Consider the following 24,247-nt stretch of genomic DNA (forward strand, 5'->3'; position numbering starts at 1 on the left):
CCCGGTGTGTGAGGTGCGTGACTGGGTGGTTCCGCAGGTCTGGGGCAGGAAGGACAGGAAGGAAAAGGAAGGAGGCTTAAATCCCAGTGAAGATGTTTTTGGCCTTGATCACTGCGCCCATCGATCCCTCTGGCTGATTCCCACTCAGATACGTCTTATTTTATTAGTGGCTTCGGCCTTCTGCCGCCCCATTCCACTGTGATCAATACCGGCACGGGGATGGCCCGTATTTTTCTCACTTTTAGTGCCTTAACCCACTAAGACCGGGAACGCGTCTGTGTGTCATTTTAAAGATTTCTTTGGGCTATTCAAAAAATAGCAGATATACAAGCTCATAGAGCTGAGAAATTGTGAAAATCTTTGAATATATATATATTTTTAAGTGATCATTTTTAACTCAAATCTTTGCTTCTGGGGGATTCTACAAATGTCTTCTAAATCCTAACAGTTTTTTTAATTTCTATTTTATTTACTTAAGTTGCTATAATATCAGTGGTTCTCAAACCTTCTTCATGTCAAGGACCCCCAAAATGTTATGTATTTGTCCACAGACCCCCATGTCAAAACATTTTGTTCCAGGGACCCCCAGAAGCAAAGATTTGAGTTAAAAAAAAGATTTGCACAAATGTTCACGATAAAATAAAATAAAATGCAGATCTACAAGCTCATAGCGCGGCACTCGGTGCCGCGCTATGAGCTTGTATATCTGCTATTTTTGCATAGCCAAAGAAATCTAAAAAAAAGACACAAAGATGCTTTGCCGGTCTCAATGGGTTAACGCTGTTTAACCGTTGTCACCTGATAAACGGCAGGCCCTCCCCAAACGCTGATTTCCTATTGATTTCTCCCTCATTCCCGCCATCCCTCCCTTCGTCACTCTCCCATTGTTTTTATCTCTGGTTATCTCCTCTTCTCCTTCTCTTACACCCTCCCCTTCCTCCGACCCCCCATCCATCCATCCATCCATCCATCCATCCCCCCCCACCTTGAGGAGAGAGAGGGGGGTCCTCGTGTCGTCCATTTTAGGATAGTTTCAACCCCCCGGCGGACACCCATTCGGTTACGAGGTGGGACTCTGGACACTGGGACGAGTCAGACCCAAGGGAATGATTTTCTGCTTCATCATCTCTTTAAAAAGGAGAGCTGAGGTGAAATATTATCCCCCCCCACACACACACACACACACACACACATCACAACTTTATCTATAATGTGTAACATCATGGCACCCACTTTAGCTCAGTTTATGTTGCAAACAAAAATAAAAAAATATATATACAGTATATTGAGGTTCTCATATACTGTACTACTGTACTGGAGTTCTCATTTTTACTTCAGGAGGAAGACTTCACATCACTAACTTCTTAAAAGTTAGTTTTGCACTCTTCCAATAATTCCTGAGCAGACAATAATATTCCAGGCGTGTCTTTTCAAGGAGGACAAAAATAAGGTACAAATGAGAGAAACTGAGTTCTGTTGATATTACAAACTGAGAGATCAAAACATCCAACGCATAACATACACTTACTGTACTAAGTAAGATAGATTAATTTAAAGCGATAGTTCACCCAAAAAATTACTTTTTTCCTATCGATTAGTCACCCCATGGAGACTTGAATTCATGGATATTTTTTAGATTGTGTCGAATTCCTAAGGCAATAATTTGATGACCAGCGAACAGGTAGGCAGAGGTTCCGGTAGGAGACACAAAGGAGACTCTTTGTGTCTCCTACCGGAACCGCTGCCGGTCATCAAATTATTGGTTTAGGGATGAGACAAAAACTAAAAAATATCCATGAATTCAAGTCTCCATGGGGTGACTAATCGATAGGAAAAGAAAAGTCATTTTGGGGGTGAACTATCCCTTTAAGTAAAGAGTGGAAAAATTCAACCAAAATAAAATTCCCTTCTACTACTCTGCCACCAAAAAGTGGAACGCCCTGACACCATCCATTAAAAGATGTAAATCACTTGTTTCTTTACTAATAAAGTATTCAATCAATCAATTTGTACACTCTCGGAGTTACCGAACCATAAGGGTGCATTTGGTTCCATTTGTACACTCCCCGAGTCAACAAGCCGACATATCCTAGTGATAAGACGATCAAGTGAGGAAAGAAAACGGAATGACCAGCACGTGACCCGCTGGACTGATCCACCCGTCCGCCCATCTCACCGAAGTGGTGAGAGTATATATCTGGTGATAAGGAAAGGGACACGCGTTTAACACATTTACACCGGGAAAGAATCTGTGTCACTTTTAGATTTCTTTGGGCTATTCAAAAATAGCAGATCTACAAGCTCATAGCGCGGCACAAGAATCGGTGTCGTTTTTAGATTTCTTTGGGCTATTCAAAAATAGCAGATCTACAAGCTCATAGCTCTATGAGCTTGTAGATCTGCTATTTTTGAAAAATCTTGAAAATATGTGCAAATCTTTGCATGTATATATTTAAAGCAAACATTCGTCTCTCAAATGTTTGCTTCTGGGGGATTCTAATGTCTTCTAAATCAGTTTAAAACAGTTTTCTGAAACACTTGCTATAAAATCAGTGGTTCTTTTTCATGTCAAGGACCCCCCAAAATTATATGTATTTGACTGCGGACCCCCATCTCAAAATATGTTGTTCCTGGGACCCCCCAGAAGCAAAAAAGAAATTGCTTTAAAAAATATATATATATTATATCACGATAAAAAAAAATTTGCAGATCTAAAAGCTCATAGCGTGGCACTCGATGCCGCGCTATGAGGCTTGTAGATCTGCTATTTTTGAGTAGCCCAAAGAAGTCTCAAAATGACACAGATGCGTTCCCCGGTCTTAATGGGTTAATGGTATTGATGGCAGCAGGGGCAGGATCGGGGGGGACAGACTTACGATTTACGGAAGAGCTCCGGAAGAGAGATCAATAAAAGAGGTGACTTGGCTGGACGAGACAGACTATGCAGGAAAGAGAGCAGATTTAATTTTGCATAAATAATGTACAGGTCGAGAGAGAGAGAGAGAGAGAGAGAGAGAGAGAGAGAGAGATGGAGGTAGAGAAGTCCAAACTCCTTCCCTTTTTTTCCTACAATTTATGCTTTGTTCGATATTGAGACGAGACATATTTCAGCCTCATCTCTCAAGCCTGATTTATACTTGGTTGCCAGTCGCCGGTGTTGCGTGCCAAAAAAACTGCAGATCTTCAAGCTTACATCGCGTCACAGCGTGACTAATTTAGAGCTTGTAGATCAGCTGGGTTTTTTTTGTGCGCGACAGACACGCTGCGCAAACCCAAGTATATACCAGGCATCAGATGCCATCTACAGGCATCAAATGCTATTCAAAAATAGCAGATCTACAAGCTCATAGCGTGGCAGCTTGTAGATCTGCTATATTAGAAAAATCGTGAAAATATGTGCAAATCTTTCAATCTTTTTTTTTTTTAAAGCAAAATGTTTTAACACAAATCTTTGATTCTGGGGGTCCCTGGAACAGCATATTTTCAGGTGGGGGTCCGCGGCCACATACATATCAATTTGGGGGGTCCTTGGCACGAAAAAAGTTTGAGATCCACTGATTTAGAGCTTGTAGATCAGCTGTTTTTCTGTGTGTGTGCGACAGACCCAAGTATAGAGCCCAGGCATCATCAGAAGCCCCCCCCCCACAAAGAGATCCTCCTCCTCCTCCCCACAGTCCGGTAGTTATTACCCCATATTGCATTTCCCTTTTACCGTCCATTTCTCCATTAATTTGACCCGTGTAAACCGGATTAAACCTGTTGTTTATACAGTTAAGAGTTCCGTCGAAGTGCTGTCTGTAAACTGATCGTGTGTGTGTGTGTGTGTGTGTGTGTGTGTGTGTGTGTGTGTGTGTGTGTGTGTGTGTGTGTGTGTGTGTGTGCGCTGATGGAGCTCCCAGTGCATGCTGGTCCCTCTCACACAAAAAACCCTGCCTTGATCGTCATCAGGACCACAGCGCGATGATGGATGGAGCTGTCTCCTCCCAGGGTGTCAGAGCATCTGTTGCTTGGATACTTCAGCACACATAGACGTGCACACACACACGCACACACACACGCGCGCGCGCACACACACATATACGCGCTCATGTGCAATGCACACACATACAGCATAGGCCTACACCTGCACAATTTACTGTACACTCTGAAATCATGAGCGTTAATTTAAACCACTTGAACCCTATAGCCGTCCCTCTATTCTCCACATGTCATAAATAGGCAGATTTGGTGTAGAGGGGAAAAAAGGAGGGGACCAAGTATAGATAAACCCCTGTGGGTCAACAACGTGCGTATATACAGTGTATATAGGGTTTAAGTGGTTAAAAATGTACTTCTATGTGAAGATGCAGTCAGTGTATTTTCCCTTCTTTCTTTGGCCTTTTCCATCGTTTAAAAACCTTGAACATGATCCAGAAACCTCAAAGGGAGCGATAAACAACACTGAACGGACACTCATTATATAAAAAAAGGGACAGAAAACACTTTTAACCTCCTCTAAAAGAAATAAACACCAAAACAACTCCCACAGACGAACGACCCAGAGCTAGATCAAACCCAGGATAATAGTCTAGCAGTCCCCCACACACACACACATGAGTGTGTGAATAAGCAAACCAACGCACATCGCTGAGTGTGTGTGTGTGTGTGTGAGCATCTGTTAGGAAATCCGCTAACATGACCTGGCATCTTTTATTAGGCCTCTCACCCTTTAACAATGGGTTAAGTGATAAACTGACATTTACAGCGCGGCCTGCCAAGTTACACAGGGTTGGGGAGAGAGAGAGAGAGAGAGAGGGAGAGAGCGAGCTAGCTCGCCGAGAAACTGACCGTGAAGTAATAACAAGGGAGTGGGCAAGAGCCACAGATTTTCTATTAACACGAGGGGGAGAGGAGTTAAAGGGGTTGAGGGCTACGAGAGAGAGAGAGAGAGAGGACTCATCTCTTGAGCGAAAAAAGAGAGGAAAAAAAAGAAGAAAGAAACCCCCCTTTTCACCAGCCGTCCCCCCCCCCCCACCAGCTTATAACCCACCCTCCCATCGAGCAGTAATGGAAGAAATACTGCCATTTTTACTTAAGTAAAAATAGCAATACCACAATGTAGAAATAGTAATACTCAAGTTTACGAGTTGAGTGAAAGACAAAAAGCATCAAAATGTACTTACTTTTACAGTACCAAAGTAAAAGTACTACAAACTTTTTCGAAAATAGTAGATCTACAAGCTGACAGCAACTCGGGATGCAGCGCGTAGTGAGCTTGTAGAATAGATCGATATTTTTCGTATCCCCAAAACATAAAAATAGGGCGTAAATGAATGTACTTAATGTATTTATTAATAATCTAAATCTGCCAAGTAACTTTGTGACCAAAGATGTCAAATAATTGTGGACTCAAAAAGTTACAATATTTGACTCTGAGATGTAGTGGGATGGAATTATAAAGCAGCAAAAAAATGCAAAAGACTAGAAGTAAAATACCTCAATATTGTACATTAAAGGTAGGGTAAATGATTTTCTTTGGTTAAAATAAGTGGTAAAAGCTCTATATTCTGATAGTAATCATTGCTATAGAGTGTTTGTTCAGTAACAGGAGTCTCCATGTCTCTCCAGCTCTTTAAACAGAAAATGCATTTTCGGGGCAGGATACCAATTTTATCCAAACAGGTGAGAGAATTCAGACAGGATACAGATTTAACAAGTGGAACTGGAGCACTATAAAAATAAAATAAGCTGATAAATGGGTACTCTCTCCTGATTGGCTGAAATGTTGTCACTAACCTGAAAATTTATTTTCTGTTTAATAAAGAGCTGGAGAGACAAGGAGACTCCTGTTACTGAACAAACACTCTATAACAATTATTACTATCAGAATATAGTGCCTATTCAGCTCTTTAATAAACAGAAAATACATTTTCAGGTCGGTGACAAAATTCCAGCCAATCAGGAGAGAGTACCCATTTTATCAGCTTCATTTTTACAACATTCCAGTTCCAATTTTGTGTCTGCTCATTTCTTTGTGTCATCACTTCCAATTTCACTTGTTTAATCTGTATCCTGTCTGAGTTCTCTATCCTGATTGGATACAATTGGTATCCCGACCTGAAAATGCATCTTCTATTTAATAGAGAGCTGGAGAGACATGGAGACTCCTGCTGCTGAACAAACACTCTATATAGCAATGAGTACTATCAGAATAAAGAGCTATTTAACACTTATTTTAACCAAAGAAAATCACTTACCCTACCTTTTAAGTAAATGTACTCAAGTTACTTTCCAACCCACTGCCCTCAGGCGACGGCCCAGAGAGGCGCATCAGCACCAGCTAGTGGCCGCAGGGCTCCACTGCGCACCGGAGAAGACCAACCCCCCCCCCCACCACCCCCGAAACCAAAACGCCAAACACATTAATCATGGCCAGACGAGTGTAAAATTCAATCGGCTCCTTCCATCCATTTCATGTGAGGCAGACTGAACTGAAGGCCGGCCTTGTAGCACCAGCCTGAGAAAAGGAGGGATGAAGAAAAAAGGGGGGGGGGAGAGATCCCCCCCTCTCCTCTCCTCTCCTACCCTACACTTCATCAGGACCCCCGCTTCATAACAAATGGAGTGTCTCTCCGGCGGAGGAGTGCCATCAGAAACGTTGCGTTCTCTCTATCCATTTAACCCTCTGAGACCCGGGAACGCGTCTGTGTGTCATTTTAAAGATGTCTTTGGCTATTCAAAAATAGCAGATATACAAGCGCCCAGCGCGGCACTGCATGTAGATCTGCAATTATTATTTTTTTTATAGTGGGAAATTTGTGCAAATCTTTGAATATGTATTTTAAAGCGAACATTTTAACTCAAATTTTTTGCTTCTGGGGAGATTCTACAAATGTCTTCTAAATCCTAACAGTTTTTTGAAAACCTTATGTTTCTATATCAGTGGTTCTCAATCTTTTTCATGATACGCATTCGTCCGCCGACCCCCATCTCAAAATATTTTGTTCCAGGGACCCCCCCAGAAGCAAAGATTTGAGTTACAAACGTTCCATTTAAAAATATATATATATTTTCACAAACGTTCAAGATTTTTCCAAAAATAGCAGATCTACAAGCTCATAGCGCGGCACTCGGTGCCGCGCTATGAGCTTGTATATCTGCTATTTTTGAATAGCCTAAGTATAAAAATATGGATAAAGTGGTTACACAAGATGCGTTCAGATCCGGTTTGAACGGGTTAATTCCGGCTGCGGAGGGAAGGGGTCAGGAAGGGGGAAGCTGCAGTGTTCTACTGACTGCTGCGAGAGAGCTCTCTCCTGGCTCTAGCTCGCCGAGGCTGCTCTTCCCCCCCCCACAGTCACACAGTAAACTGCCTTTTAGGAATTGTTTCTCAATAAGAAATGATCAGTCCATTTATCTGCAGCCAGCCAGCCAGCCAGGCAGGCGGGCGAGCCTGTCTCTGTACTCCCCCCCGCCCGCCCGCCCCGGACCTCCAATATTTTTCGTTTGACCTGATCAGGGCTATAAACTAGTCCGAGACACTTTCAATTTGTCACCCCCGGGGGAGGGAGGCCTCGCTCTCTCTCTCCCCGAGCGAGTCCCCCCATGCGACTGATTGCATCCTCCTCTCTCTCTCTCTCTCTCTCCCCCAGTTTCCCCCAAATGTAAAAAAAAATCTCCCGAGCTTGAAATCTCTTCGGGGTGTTTCTTTCTTTTTTTTTTCTCCCCTTTTCAGTTTTACAACTACTTAACATTTATCAGCCCAGGCTATATACTAGAGGCTCCGCTTTTCGGTGGAATATGGACTACACTACACAGTCAAATCCTCAGTGTTCATTTAACTACTGTGAGTTGTTAACTCGTTCACTGCCAGAGTAAATAAATACATAATCACCCACTGTCAGCGATTTATTGTTTTCCTTACCTTTTCAATTAGTCGCAGAATATTTATCTCCAGTATGATCGATCCCCGACCGTAACTAAATACGGGGGGGAAAAATGTCATCGCGACGCCCCGTTCGCTTGTTATAGGCTGTTGAATATAGCGTGTCTCGTCAAAAACGCAGAGTAAAACCAGGGAGGCGAGATACAGGCGTTTTTTCCAAATGGAATAACAAGGAAGTGAATGGAGGAGGACATCTTGCGATCAGGTGATCTCCTGGATCTGTGTGTCTGAGGATGAAATGGTCTCTCATGTGTGAGCGAACAGCGCCATCTAGTGGACAAAACACTGAAAACACCGAAACACTTCAAACCCGTCAATGGCGGTGTGGGCTTTGGAAAAAGAACACGTCAACCACGTCAATGGCAGGGAATTAGTTAAAATGGACCCTTAGCCACATAAACCCTGTATACTTAGTTGACCAGGGGGTCCCACAGGGGTCTGTACTAGGTCAGCACCAGTGGTGGAAAGTAACTAAGTACATTTACTTAAGTACTGTACTTAAGTCCAATTTTGAGGTATTTGTACTTTACTTGAGTATTTCCAATTTCCAATACTTTTACTTCTACTCCACTACATCTCAGAGGCAAATATTGTACTTTAACTCCACTACAATTATTTGAGAACATTAGTTACTAGTTACTTTTCAGATATAAATTATGATATTATAAAACATACATTAACCACTTTAGCCCTGTTTTATACATAGGCTATTTGAAAATAGCCGATCTACAAGCTCACAACGCGTCGCCTCGCGACGCGTTGTGAGCTTGTAGATCTGCTATTTTCAAACATTTTAGTACTTTTACTTTTGGTACTTTAAGTACATTTTGATGCCAATACTTTTGTACTTTTACTCAAGTAAATTTTGAATTCTGGACTTTTATATGTAACAGAGTATTTTTATTTTGCAGTATTGGTACTTTTACTTAAGTAAAGAATTTGAGTACTTTTTCCACCACTGGTCAGCACCTGCGTTTTAACCCTCAACTCCAAATCTCTTTGCCGCCAACGTCTGAAGAATTGTGGAACCTTTTGGAATAATGATTAAACCTTTCTCTCATGGGGGTTGTCCCTGGCCCCAAATCTCTACACTGGAGAGTCCGCGGGCCGACGCACATCAACCGAGCTTGTGTTGTCACTTTGGCTCCTGGCTTTTTTTTGGCACTCTGGACGAAAATAGGCGATCTACAAGCTCACAACGCAACGCGCCCTTGATCGGCTATTTTCGCCGGATTTACGCCTCCCCCCCAGACATCAGAGGGGACTGTGAAGGTCCATCGTAGGCAGACCACTTTTGGACAGAATGTCCTCTCCGTCAAGGGAAGCCTACGATGCAGTAGCCTCCCAGTCACTCAACCAGTGGTCCGGGGACCACCAGTGGTCCTCGAGGGGGTTCCAGGGGGTCCCCAGCAAAAAGGTGTTAATATTTTCACCCTTTTATCCATATTGTATACGTCGGCTATTAAAAAAAAAGCAGATATACAAGCTCACAGCGCGGCACTTTGTGCCACGCTGCGAGCTTGTATATCTGCTATTTTTTTACATTTTCGAAGAATTTTGACGAATTTTGCATTTTTTAACACAATTCTTCTCTTCTGGGGGTCTCTGGCACAGAGCATTTTCAGATGGGGGTCCGCCGCCAAATGCATATCAATTTAGGGGTCCTTGGCATGACAAAGGTTGAAAAACACTGCTCTAATGGGAAAGCCCCACCTTGTGTACTTTTATAACACAAATAAACCAAACAATGGTTAAAAATGTCTCAAACATGTTACCATTGATACTTTTTAAATCTTAGAATTAGGTATGGCATTTGTATTATTAATTTGTAGGCAGTTGTATGCAGTTTTTGTCTATTTGTCATGTTGTCACTGTGGTGTTTTTGTATGTGGGACTACGGGATGGAAATTAGCTTCTAGCTAAATCCGGCATATTTACATTACATACAATCATGTACATTGATTGATATGTTCATTAACCCATTAATACCTGGAACTGTGTAATTTTTCGATTTGAGCTAAAACATTATTTTACACCTTAGGCTATTCAAAAATAGCAGATATACAAGCTCATAGCGCGGCACCGAGTGCCGCGCTACGAGCTTGTAGATCTGCTATTTTTGAAAAATCGTGAAAATGTGTGCAAATCTTCTAAATATATATATTTTTAAAGCGAACATTTTTAACTAAAATCTTTGCTTCTGGGGGTCCCTGGAAGACAATATTTTGATGGGGGTCCGCGGCCAAATACATATCATTTTCGGGGTCCTTGACATGAAAAAGATTGAGCACCACTGATATAGAAACATACGTTTTTCAGAAAACTGTTGGGATTTAGGAGACATGTAGAATCGGCTTCAGGTCTCAATGGGTTAATGTGCACTGTTCCGGAAATAAACAAATAAAGTAAAGTACAAGAAGACAAAACCATTTTATCCCAATTCATACTTCCTCGCAGTGGTGGAAGAAGTACTCAGATATTTCACTTAAGGAAAAGTAGCAATACCACAATATAAAAATACTCTGTTACAAGTGAAAGGCCTGTGTTCAAAATGTTACTTGAATAAAAGTACAAAAGTATTGGCATCAAAATATACTTAAAGTACCAAAAGTAAAAGTACTAAAATGTTTGAAAATAGCAGATCTACAAGCTCACAACGCGTCGCAATGCGACGCGTTGTGAGCTTGTAGATCGGCTATTTTCAAATAGTCTATGTATAAAATAGTGCTGAAATGGTTAATGTATGTTTTATAATATAATCATTTATACATTTTTTTTTTACTTTGCAAAGTAACAGTAACTAAAGTGTTCAAATAATTGTAGTGGAGTAAAAGTACAATATTTGCCTCTGAGATGTAATGGAGTAAAAGTATTGAAAATTGGAAATACTCCAGTAAAGTAAAAATACCTCAAAATTGTACTTAAGTACTGTACTTGAGTAAATGTACTTAGTTACATTACACCACTGCTTCCTCGTAAAACGTTGTCATGCGCCCAAAATAGCCGATTTACAAACTTGTACATTTGTCGCCAACGGAGTATAAATTATAAATGTTGCCGGAGAAAAATCGCAGCTGTCCTAATTCCCCGCCTTAGACTTAAATGGACTTAAATGGGTCAGTTTTTACACACTCAGGTTAAATTAACACTGGAGATTATACCGTGTTATGTGCGGATGACACCCAACATATGTTGTAAAACGTATTTTTAATTCATGCACAAGTATGAACTATCCCCCAATGCAATGCCAACTCTTAAACAAATGTCACACTTACAGTAATGTGTAAAACCACACGCATACAAGAACAGTGTTGCCAGATCTTGCGAGAGAAACAAACAGTCGGGTCTACGAAAACAAGCCCAAAAGAAGCAACCAGGGCCACACACTGTAAGCACCAAATATTTTTAAATGTGGGTCTGCGGACAAATACATAAAATTTGGGGATTCCTTGACATGAAAATGTTTGAGAACCACCGTTTTAAACAACGTTAGGAAACAAGCCCAAAATAAGCAACTACACTTTAGAAACAAGCCCCAAAAACCCACAACCACCAATATTTACAAGCGACTTAAAGGAAAAAACAAGCCCAAAGTCGCTTATAATAAGTGGACATGGCAACAACACTGACAGTACAACCTCACACATACAGAACACGAGTTCTACTCGTAACTAGTAACTAAAGTTTTTAAATAATTGTAGCGGAGTAAAAGTACAATATTTGCCTCTGAGATGTAGTGGAGTAGAAGTATAAGTACAGAACATTGGAAAATTTCCAGGAAAGTAAAAGTACATAAAAATACCAAAGTATACTAAAGTACCAAAATTGTACTTAATCACAGTACACGAGTAAATGTACTTAGTTACTTTACACCACTGCTGCAGACAATATTTTTTAACCCTTACACTCATTATCAGAGTCTCTCGTACTATGCTGCTAATAGGTTAATATGTGGTCAAATAGGACAGAAAGATACAAAGTGTCTGTTTGTGTTTAACTGTGCTTATATCAAAGTCCCCATCCGGCATGACGAGGGAGAAGTTAGTGAAGTTAGTGTAAAACAGTGTAACAAATAGCAGATATACAAGCTCAAAACACGCTATCACGTCGACACGTTGTGAGCTTGTAGAGCGGCTATTTTTTGGGGATAAACGAGTGAAATTAGAAGTGATGAAACACAAAGACTAGACAGAATTGGAACACTATAAAATGTAATGTGATAAATGTGTTCTCTCTCTCCTTACTGGATGACATTGTGAACCCACATATACGGTTTAACCCATTAAATAGCAGATCTACAAGCTCATAGCGCGGCACCGAGTGCCGCGCTACGAGCATGTAGATCTGCTATTTTTTTTTAAATCGTGAAAATGTGTGCAAATCTTTGAATATATATTTTTTTAAAGCGAACATTTGTTACACAAATCTTTGGCTCTGGGGGGTCCCTGGAACAACATATTTTGAGATGGGGGTCTGCGGCCAAATACGTACGGTTGGGGGTCCTCGACATGGAAACGTTTGAGCACCACTGATATAGAAACAGGAAAAAAATATTTTCGGAAAACGGTAGAATCGGCCTCAGGCCTTAATATTTTAAGGTTAGCAGTAATGCTGGGTACCTGCCACAAGTCCTCTCTGAGTCTAAATCAGGGGTAGGAAACCGTAGGCACGGGTGCCAACATTGGCACAGGGGAGGGTGATCACTGGCACCCTGGCATAAGTGTGTGAGAGAGGTTTTTTTTTCTTTTTAAATTAAATATTCAAAAAAGGGATTTAGTCAGTTAAATTAAGTCCCCTCACATCTATGTACAAATTACATCCTGCACATAATTCTACATTCATTCAAACTCCTAACTCTAATGATCATTACATCCTGATAAAGAAGAAGAAAAAAAAAAGGTTGTTGCTTACAGTAATATGGACAATCAAAATCAGTTGGAAATATTACATTTCGACGTGGTGTCATAATTAAACTTAATGTTGACATGCCACACTGACTAATATATCAAAACAATGAAAACATTGCACTCATGTCAAGAAAGGTTGCCGACCCCTGGTCTATATGCACACCGGATCATATAATCATTGCGTTGACCTCGCTTCAAAATGTAACTCTATTCTGTGTGACAGCACGACGACGAGACCATTTTGGACAAATGGACACCTCAAAATGTCTCACTTGGCCGGTTGGGGGGAGAAAAATTAACCAGTTTGTTTTCTCTCAAAACACGTATAAACTTTGAACAGGGGGTAATTACAATTCACACATGACTCGCTTTCCCATCTAGGTCTTTAAAAACAGTTAAACATTCTTCAAAACGGTACAGGGACACGTCAATGATTTTTTTTTCTGTCTTTTCTGAAGGCGGCGGAAGAACAGCGCATCATAGAGAGAGAGAGAGAGAGAGAGAGAGAGAGAGAGAGAGTAGGAACACTCAAGCATCGTACATGCAACCTGTTCAAAGTGCTGCCTCATCCAAATCACATGCAAACTATTAATCACTGATATCTGTGGCTGTCAGGCCTTCTTCCCATCATGTCTTATGGTTGCACAACAATACTGGGCGACTGAGCGGAACTGGGAGAAGAAAAAAAAAACTAGTCAGAGATGTAAGTTTGTGTTTTCTTACCTTGCATGTTGTGCAGCACAGGAAAGAGGAGCTTCCTCTCTTCCTCTTCCAGGAAACTTGGGTAGTATCCTCTTCCTCTGCATTTCCAGGGATGTACTGCAAAGTATAAACATTACACTTTCACTAAGTGAAGGTTGCCCAGTCAAATTTGCACTCGGGTTAGAAGTGCTTGCTTTTTAAGTATTAGTATTCAACAATGGTGGGAAAAGTAACATTGTTTTTCAAATGTATAAATATCTTTTGAAAATAGCAGATCTACAATCTCACAATGCGTCGCGATGCGACGCATTGTGAGATTGTAGATCCGCTATATATATATACCTCTCCAATGAATCATCACCTTACCGTGGTGGAGAGGTTTGTGTGCCCCAATGAACCTGGGAGCTGTGTTGTCGGGAGCCTAGTGCTCCTGGTAGGGTCTCCCATGGCAAAGTGGTCTCGGGGGAGGGGCCAGACTAAGAATGGTTCACCAAACACTTCATGGACAATTCAAGACGAAGTGATGCGACCCGGCCCGGAGGAAGCCCGGGGCCCTCCTCTGGAGCCAGGCCCGGAGGAAGGGCTCGTCAGCGAGCGCCTGGTGGCCGGGCTAACCACGGAGCCCGGCCGGGCACAGCCCGAAGAAGGAACGTGGGCAGATCTTCGCCGCCACGTGGGCCCACCACCCGCGATCGGAACCAGTGGGGTCGGGTGCACTGTCAGATGGGTGGCAGTGACAGCAGAGGTTCCAGACGGACCAATCAGGGGCAGCAGAGGCTGACTTTTGGGACGTGGAACGTAACTACGCTGGTGGGGAAGGAGCCTGAGCTGGTGCGGGAGGCAGAGCGCTACCGGTTAGACCTGGTGGGGCTTGCCTCCACACATAGCAAGGACTCTGGAACCAAACTCCTGGACAAGGGGTGGACCTTGTTTTATTCTGGAGTTGCTCAGGGTGTGAGGTCTCAGGCGGGTGTGGGGATACTCACAAGCCCCCGGCTGAGTGCCATCACGTTGGGGTTCACCCCGGTGGACAAGAGAGTCGCCTCCCTCCGCCTAAGGGTTGATGGGGGGAAAACTCTGACTGTTGTCTGTGCGTACGCGCCAAACAAGAGTTCAGAGTATTCGGCCTTTTTGGATACCCTGCATGGGGTCCTGCATGGGGCTCCGGTGGGGGATTCCATAGTCTTGCTGGGGGACTTCAACGCACACGTGGGCAATGACGGGGATACTTGGACTGGCGTGATTGGGAGGAACGGTCTCCCTGATCTGAACCTGAGTGGTGGCTTGTTATTGGATTTCTGTGCTAGTCATGGACTGACAATAACAAACACCATGTTCAAACATAAGGATGCTCATAAGTGTACTTGGTACCAGAGTACCCTAGGCCAAAGATCAATGATCGATTTTGTAATCGTATCAGCTGATCTGAGGCCGCATGTTCTGGACACTCGGGTGAAGAGAGGGGCGGAACTGTCAACTGATCACCATCTGGTGGTGAGTTGGTTCAGATGGCGGGGGAAGCCTCTGGACAGACCTGGCAAACCCAAGCGTGTAGTGCGGGTGAACTGGGAACGTTTGGAGGAGACCTCTGTTCGGAAGGAATTTAACTCCCACCTCCGGCGGGACTTCTCTGGCATCCCTGTGGAGGTTGGGGGCATTGAACAGGAATGGGCAATGTTCAAAGCCTCTATTGCTAAAGCTGCGGTTGTGAGCTGTGGTCAGAAGGTCTTAGGTGCCTCAAGGGGCGGTAACCCTCGAACACCCTGGTGGACAGCGGTGGTCAGGGAAGCCGTCCGACTGAAGAAGGAGGCCTATCGGGGTATGATATCCCAGGGGACTCCAGAGGCAGTTGCAAGGTACCGACAGGCCCGAAGGGCGGCAGCCACAGCTGTGACGGAGGCTAAGCAGCGGGTGTGGGAGGAGTTCGGGGAATCCATGGAGAAGGACTTTCGGGCGGCACCAAAGTTGTTCTGGACGACCATACGGCACCTCAGGAGGGGAAAGCGGGGAACCATCCAAGCTGTATACAGCAAGGATGGGGCTCTGCTGACTTCAAGTGAGGAAGTCGTAGGGAGGTGGAAGGAACACTTTGAGGAACTCCTAAACCCAATGACATCAGACCCACCCTCCCTGACAGGAGCAGAGCCTGAGGATGATGGGGGATCGGCGTCAATCTCCCGGAAGGAAGTCACTGAGGTAGTTAAACAACTCCACAGTGGCAAAGCTCCGGGGGTTGATGAGATTCGTCCAGAAATGCTGAAGGCTCTGGGTGTTGAGGGGCTGTCTTGGTTGATACGTCTTTGCAACATCGCGTGGAAGTCTGGGACAGTACCGAGGGAGTGGCAGACTGGGGTGGTGGTCCCACTTTTCAAAAAGGGGGACCAGAGGTTGTGTGCCAATTACAGAGGTATCACATTACTCAGCCTCCCTGGGAAAGTTTATGCCAAGGTACTGGAAAGGAGGGTCCGGCCGATAGTCGAACCTCAGATTCAAGAGGAGCAATGTGGTTTCCGTCCTGGTCGTGGAACAACTGACCAACTCTTTACTCTGGCAGGGATCCTGGAGAGGGCCTGGGAGTATGCATATCCGGTCTACATGTGTTTTGTGGATTTGGAGAAGGCATATGACCGGGTCCCCCGGGAGTTTCTGTGGGAGGTGCTGCGGGAATATGGGGTGAGGGGGACCTTGTTGAGGGCCATCCAATCTCTGTACGCCCAAAGCGAGAGCTGTGTCCGTGTGCTCGGCAGTAAGTCGGATTATTTTCCAGTGGGGGTTGGTCTCAGACAGGGCTGCGCCTTGTCACCTATCCTGTTTGTGATTTTCATGGACAGGATCTCGAGGCGAAGTCGTGGCGGAGAGGGTATACGGTTCGGTGAGCTAAGGGTTGCGTCACTGCTTTTTGCGGATGATGTGGTCCTGATGGCACCATCGGTCCGGGACCTTCAGCTCTCACTGGATCGGTTCGCAGTCGAGTGTGCGTCGGCTGGGATGAAAATCAGCATCTCCAAATCTGAGGCCATGGTTCTCAGCAGGAAACCGGTGGATTGTGCAGTCCGGGTAGGGAATGAGGCTTTGCCCCAGGTGAAGGAGTTTAAGTATCTCGGGGTCTTGTTCACGAGTGAGGGGAGGACGGAGCAGGAGATCAGCCGGAGAATCGGAGCAGCAGGAGCGGTATTGCAGTCGCTGTACCGCACTGTGGTGACGAAAAGAGAGCTGAGCCAGAAGGCAAAGCTCTCGGTCTTCCGAGCAATCTTCGTTCCTACTCTCACCTATGGTCATGAAGTGTGGGTCATGACCGAAAGAATAAGGTCGCGGGTACAAGCGGCCGAAATGAGTTTTCTCAGACGGGTGGCTGGCATCTCCCTTAGAGATAGGGTGAGAAGTTCGGTCACCCGGGAGAGACTCGGAGTAGAGTCGCTGCTCCTTCGCTTGGAAAGGAGCCAGCTTAGGTGGTTCGGGCATCTAGTACGGATGCCTCCCGAGCGTCTCCCTAGGGAGGTCCTCGCTGCACGTCCCACTGGGAGGAGACCCCGGGGCAGACCAAGGACCAGATGGGCGGATTACATCTCCACACTGGCCTGGGAACGCCTCGGGATCCCCCAGGAGGAAGTTGCTAATGTTGCTCAGGAGAGGAAGGTCTGGAGCTCTCTGCTGGAACTGTTGCCCCCGCGACCCGACTCCGGATAAGCGGTTGAAGATGGATGGATGGATATATATATATATAGATATAGGGCTGAAGTGGTTGGTTGATGTATGTTTTGTAATAATAATCAAAATCTACTAAGTAACTAGTAACTAAAGTTTTCAAATAATTATAGTGGAGTAAAAGTACAATATTTGCCTCTGAGATGTAGTGGAGTAGAATTAAAAGTACTGATAATTGGAAATACTCCAGCAAAGTAAAAATACCAAAACATATTACACAAGTACAGTACTTGAGTAAATGTACTTAGTTACTTTACACCACTGGTATTCAAAAGTACAGATATATCAATAACGGTGAAAATAGTAGATCTACCAGCTTATTAAAAAGTGCATAGCAATTGGCTGGTTCTAATGTTTCTTCTTCACACAAACACACTCCCACTGTCCCACACTAGAACATTATCCATGACACCGTGTGTAATTAAATAACCTCATTATGTGAGCTTTGGCCTGCCATTTGTCTTAATTGTTACAATTTAATTACGATTATTACAATTAATTATGTCGTAAAGTAGCACATGTTGCCAATTAACCGACGACGGATGGGGACTAAATGAGTTTCCTTGACAAATATTGCTTAAAGCGTACTCCATTATAAACAGAAGGGTTAAGCAAGGCTGCGGTCCTTCTCCCTACCTTATTAGATAGAAAAACTGTTAGCATTTAGTTACACCATAAATATGACTGAGCGTGTACACATGGAACCAAATGGACCCTTTCATGTAACTCTGAGAGTGTACAAATGGAACCAAATGGACCCTTTCACGTAACTCTGAGTGTACACATGGAACCAAATGGACCCTTTCACGTAACTCTGAGAGTGTACACATGGAACCAAATGGACCCTTTCATGCAACTCTGAGAGTGTACAAATGGAACCAAATGGACTCTTTCATGCAACTCTGAGAGTGTACAAATGGAACCAAATGTACTCTTTCATGCAACTCTGAGAGTGTACAAATGGAACCAAATGGACCCTTTCACGTAACTCTGAGAGTGTACAAATGGAACCAAATGGACCCTTTCATGCAACTCCGAGAGTGTACAAATGGAACCAAATGGACCCTTTCACGTAACTCTGAGAGTGCCATTCAAAAACAGCAGATCTACAAGCTCGCAGCGCGTCCCTTTGTGCCGCGCTGCGAGCTTGTAGATCTGCTATTTTTGAAAGTTCTTCAAAAATATAAAAAATTATCCTTTAGAATTTGTAACCACAAATCTCCTCTTCTGGGGGTCCCTGTGGCACAACATATTTTCAGATGGGGGTCCGTGACACAAAATAGATTGAGAACCACTGCTCTGCTGAGCGCCCCCCCCCCCCATCGCCTTATCGTATGATTGTCTACCTCTCTGTCTCCTTGGGAACCCCCTGCCCCCCCCCCCCACACACACACACACACACACACTGACTGATTGGAGAGCAAAACAAGGATGTCACTCAGACACTCTTTCAAACTAATCCACTCCAATGTAACAGAATTCATTTCCTACCAGTCCAGACTAGAGTCCAGACTATAGAGTCCAGAGAGTTCTCAGAGTGTCTCAGGAGATATAAGAGGGGCCACTTGGAAAATCGGACGTGTTCCCGGTTCCATTCCGGTTATAGTGTCAAAAGCAGTGGTGTAAAGTAACTAAGTACATGTACTCAAGTACTGTACTTCCAATTTTCAGTACGTTTACTTCTGCTCCACTACATCTCAGAGGAAAATGTTATACTTTTACTCCACTACAATTATTTGAAAACTTTAGTTACTAGTTACTTTGTAGATTCTGATTATCATAACAAAACATTCAATAACCACTTCAGCCCTATATACATTTTGGCCATTTGAAAATAGCAGATCTACAAGCTCGCAATGCGACGCATGGTCGACGCAGGTTGGTGCTTTGCATGGACTTTCCTCCCACCGTTGGTCCGTTGGTGTGTGAATGTGTGTGTGAATGGGTGAATATATAATGCACATTGTAACTACACACAATGTCAACCTCCACACTGCCTCATTAGAAGCCTTCATCATTGTGTTGCTTGCATTAGTTCTATAGGGCATTGGTTCTCAAAGTGGGGTCCGGGGACCCCCAGGGGTCCTTGAGGGAGTTCCAGGGGGTCCCCAGCCAAATGATAGATAGCTAGGAACCAAATTGACCCTTACGGGTCTGTAACTCTGAGAGTGTACAAATGGAACCAAATGGTAACGGGTCCATTTGGTTCCATTTGTACACTCTCAAGAGTTAAATGAACATTGATTTTACAATATAAATTGGGGTCTCAGAGATAGAAATGTCATTAAATGGGGGTTCGTAGCCTAATGCATGTCAAACTGGGGGTCCTTGAAATTAAAATGGTTGAAAATCACTGCTAGAGCTGTAAAAATCTTCTCTTATGGGGGGCCCTTGGCATATTTTTTTCAAATGGGGGTCCGCGGGCTAATAAGTGTCAATTTGGGGGTCCTTGACATGAAAAAATTGGAGAACCACTGACATAGGGACAAAATCTACAGTCCTCACCTGATGATGTGCGTAATGTCTGGGTCCATCACCGCTGCACTTCCATTCACCATCTATCACCAATACAAAGAAAAGATCATCATTATATTGTTTCTTAACCCATTCAATCCGGGAACGCATCTGAGTCTTTATTTTATTCTTTGGCTATTCAAAAATAGCAGATCTACAAGCTCACAGGTGCCGCGCTATGAGCTTGTAGATCTGCTATTTTATTAATCCGTTAAGATTTTAGTCTTAATGGATTAAAGCTTCCAGGCTGTGAGCAACATGAAGCGTAGTATAGAAGGAGCAAGACTCAACCAATTCACAACCAACTGAATTTTTATAACAAACTTACTTTAGGGTAGGTTTTGTTATGGTTTTGTACTTAGTTGAGACATTCAACGAAAGTTTCATTGAATAGCAGCAGAACACTGTCAAATTGGACAAGGGGCCATGGCAATCATACTGGCCTAAAACAGACACTTCTTCTTCCTTCAAAGGTGTATACTGTTACTGTAGCTATGACAGTGGTTCTCAAAGTGGGGTCCTGCCGTCCTGGGACCCCCAGGCGTCCTTGAGGGGGTTCCAGGGGGTGACGGCCCCCAGCAAAATGCGTTACCATGGCTATTTAAAAATAGCAGATCTACAAGCTCAGAGCCTGCCAGCTTGTAGCCTACATCTGCTATTTTTGAACTTTTTTTTTGTTGAAAAATCTTGAAAGTGTTTGAAAATGTTTGAATAATTTAGTTTCTTTTTTTTCCACTAATCTTCTCTTCTTGGGGTTTTAAAACTACCAACATCACAGAGACTTTCTACTTTTGGTACTTTAAGTACATTTTGATACCAATACTTTTGTACTTTAGCTCAAGTATTTTTGTTATTACAGACTTTTACTTGGGATGGAGTATTTTTACATTGCACTATTGATACTTTTACTTATAAGTAAAACATTTTGAGTACTATTTTTTCCACCACTGTAAAATACGTAGTTTGCTCGTGAGTTGGCCTATAGCTGCAATTAAGTAGAATAACTCTCGTAGACTTTTTATGATTCTGACGTTTTCAATCTACGAGAGTTGTAGGGTTCACCCCCCATGGAGACAGGGACTTTCAGCACTATACCCCGTAGACACTCCAAACATGTACAAATTGAAAGTAAAGGTGCTTACCCCCACGCCCCAAATGTTAACTCTCGCTACGGGGTAGTAGTTTAATGTAATAATCCATATCTTTCAATAAAGAAGTGTTTTAATGCCGTCTGTGGCCGATTCTGTCGGAAGTTCCCAATGGGCGCCCATCTGGTGAAACCCAGAATTACACTCAATGTAAACAGGAAGTAAACGAGGGTGAAAAAATGGCGTTCGGCCACAGACGGCATTAAAACACTTCTCTATTGAAACATATGGATTATTACATTAAACTACTACCGCGTAGAGACAGTTAACATTTGGGGCGTGGGGGTAAGCACCTTTATTTTCAATTTGTACGTGTTTGGCGTGTCTACGGGGTATAGTGCTGAAAGTCCCTGTATCCATGGGGGGTGAACCCTACAACTCTCGTAGATTGAAAACGTCAGCATCCTAAATACGTCTACGAGAGTTGTATTCTACAGCTAGCAATTAAGCAACTTTATAAATGTTTATTTCCGACTTGCGACTAAAGTTGGCCTACTGTGTTGTTTTGTGTGTTCATCATAGCTCACCTGGTCAGTGACATTAGAGATGCTAAATCCTTCGGGACATAAAATGTTTCTTTTGGTTCTCGAGATAAAACATTTGGGAACCAGCCGAACCACTGCGGGTTTGGAACGTGTGACGATGCTAACATCAGACAACCCACACATGTGTGCAGTTCCCCACCCCACCGCGCACACACACACATAGACACACACACACACACACACACACACACACACACACACACACACACGTCAAACCGAGTTTTGAGCGGCATATAGGCCCGCAAAACAATATCATAAATAATTGTCATAAAATCCTATCAAGACATTATAATACATGTATGTTCAAAGTAACTTTACTGAGCAAAAGCGTTGCGCAACTCACCTGTTCACTGTTCAGTGGGAGGAATGGTTAGCCTGGTAAACCCTCCCTCCGGAAATCTAATTTCCATTTGATTCCAGGATAAAATACAAATGAGATTTCTGGAGGGAGGGTTTACCAGGCTAAGGAATGGTGGCTTCGAGCGAAAATATTAAGTATAGAATCTAATAAAAACGAATAGGCTATCATATCATATCACTGCCTTCATGATTAAGATTAATGGAAATATGACTCTTAAGAAAGCAAAAAAAAAATTAAACTGACCTCTTGGTGGCGCTGTAAACTACTTCAGGTCCAGCTCCTGTCCTGGTCGGTCTAAAGCAGGGGTCTTCAACCTTTTCAGGCCAAGGACAGGACCCCCATAGCTGAGAGAGAGATGAAGCAGGGACCCCCGCCCCTCTATAGGCTATTGTATTCAGATAAACTTTTGCGGCTCTTTTTCTTTTTTCCCCTCTCCACCTATAACTCTTTGCCAAAAATAGCCGATCTACAAGCTCACAACGCCTAGCAGCGCGAGGCGTTGTGAGCTTGTAGATCTGCTATTTTTTGGCTAAAGTTCTCCTCAGAAAAGGGATGCTAGGGTTCAAGTGGTATATGTAAAAGAGAAAATCATGTCACAAAGATTTGGCGGACCCCCTGTAGTAACTCTGAGGACCCCCTCGGGTCCCGGACCCCCTGTTGAAGACCCCTGGTCTAAAGGTTGCATCATTCACACAGCTGGAGATGATTATTATTTAAAAGTGGCGCGAATCTGACTAAGGAGTTCTGATGGAAAAAGTACTCACATTTGTTACTTAAGTAAAAAGTATCAATAACACAATGTAGAAATACTCGGTTAAAAGTAAAAGTCTGGTATTCAAAATTAACTTGAGTAAAAGTACAAAAGTATTGGCATCAAAATGTACTTAAAGTACCAAAAGTAAAAGTACTCATTATGCAGAATGTCCAAGTAACTGAAGTGTTCAAATAATTGTATGGAGTAAAAGTAAATTGTAAATACTGAAGAAAGTAAAAAATACCTCAAAATTTTACTTAAGGACATTACTTGGTACGTACTTGAGTACATGATTGAGATTCTATATTACTACGTTTGCTGGACCCCCCAAAGGACCCCTGGGGTCCTTTGGGGGGTTCCACAGTAATACTGTCTATTTAGAATTCGAACAAAATGATGATTGCATTGTATGTTTTACTTGTGTGTAGTAGATGATGTCCATGTTTCAACCACACAATGGTTTAAAAGAACAATTTCTCTCAAACTCTAAAGGATGATGTGTGGGAACTCCAAGTTCAATCAACATGACAAAATAGTCACTCTTGTCATTTTTTACTTTTGAAAAACACAAAAACCTATCAGAGCTATTTGAGTTAAAGTGTTAGGGTTAGTAGCCTATATAATACAAGTAAGACGCGCGAACGCGGTAAGCGAACGCAGCTCGAAAACTAAGGCGTTTTTTAAAAAAAAAATAGCCGATCTACAAGCTCACATGTGAGCTTGTAGATCGGCTATTTTTGGCTAAAGTTCTCAGAATAGGGATGCTAGTGTTCAAGTGGTTAATGTACAAATATTATATCACACAAAGATTTGGCGGGCCCCCTGTAATAACTCTGATGACCCCCTGCTGAAGACCCCTGGCTGGCATAGACAGAAGTACAGACATTTCTAATGATAGGGCTTTAGCAGTGAAAATACAAAGTATAAAACTCCTCCAAATAGTCATCATAATACAGAGGAGTAAATTCCCATTTATGATTAAACACTGCCACCTTCTGGTAGAAATAACACACTACAGGACTTGAGGAGTGAGTTGTATACTTCACTGGCAGACGTTTTCATGTCAAGCACCCCCAAATTAACATGTATTTTGGCTGTGGCCACACCCCATTTTGAAAAGATTGTGTGCCAGGGACCCCCAGAAGAGAAGATTTAAAAACAAAATTCTATATTCCACGTTCTCATAAATAGCGTCTCTATACAAGCTAAAACTTTGAAATGTTGATGCTATATTAAAGGGTTATTTCACTTTCAAAAAAAATTTTGGTCATCTTATCATCTACTCAGGTTTTTGTGAACCCCCCAGACAGTTTTAAATTGCTTGATTCATTATTTAGATATTTGATATTCATTTTATCAGACACGCCCCCTTCCTATACAAACCCATTGTAACTTCAAACTCCATTTTAACCATGTTAGATTCATCAAAAACACCGTCCTTGGTTCTGGTGACTCACCCTGCCCTCCTAATGCGTGAGGGGGCCGTGTTTTTCCGATTACTGTTTTCATTTATTTTATTATTATTTTTTATTGTATTGTTTTTTTTTTTCATTTTCCAAAAAAAATATTAAAAATAAATGAAAAAAATTATTGAAAAATCACGGCCCCCTCACGCATTAGGAGGGCAGGGTGAGTCACCAGAACCAAGGACGGGTGTTTTTGATGAATCTAACATGGTTAAAATGGA

At 42.9% G+C, this 24,247-nt stretch overlaps 1 protein-coding gene across 1 annotated transcript in view; it reads right to left on the reverse strand.

The window, feature by feature from the left end:
• The window catches only part of LOC308096627 (E3 ubiquitin-protein ligase TRIM39-like), a gene marked incomplete at both ends in the record, with an annotated part of 41,272 nt that overhangs the window by 12,809 nt on the left and 4,216 nt on the right, over positions 1–24,247 (reverse strand). The window contains one exon of the mRNA XM_080444039.1: positions 19,744–19,796. Coding sequence (XP_080300165.1) covers positions 19,744–19,796 — 53 coding nt within the window. The remainder of the gene's footprint in view (positions 1–19,743; positions 19,797–24,247) is intronic.

The sequence above is a fragment of the Gymnoscopelus braueri genome (genome assembly GCF_963280865.1).
Source record: "Gymnoscopelus braueri genome assembly, chromosome: 12".
Taxonomy (NCBI): domain Eukaryota; kingdom Metazoa; phylum Chordata; class Actinopteri; order Myctophiformes; family Myctophidae; genus Gymnoscopelus; species Gymnoscopelus braueri.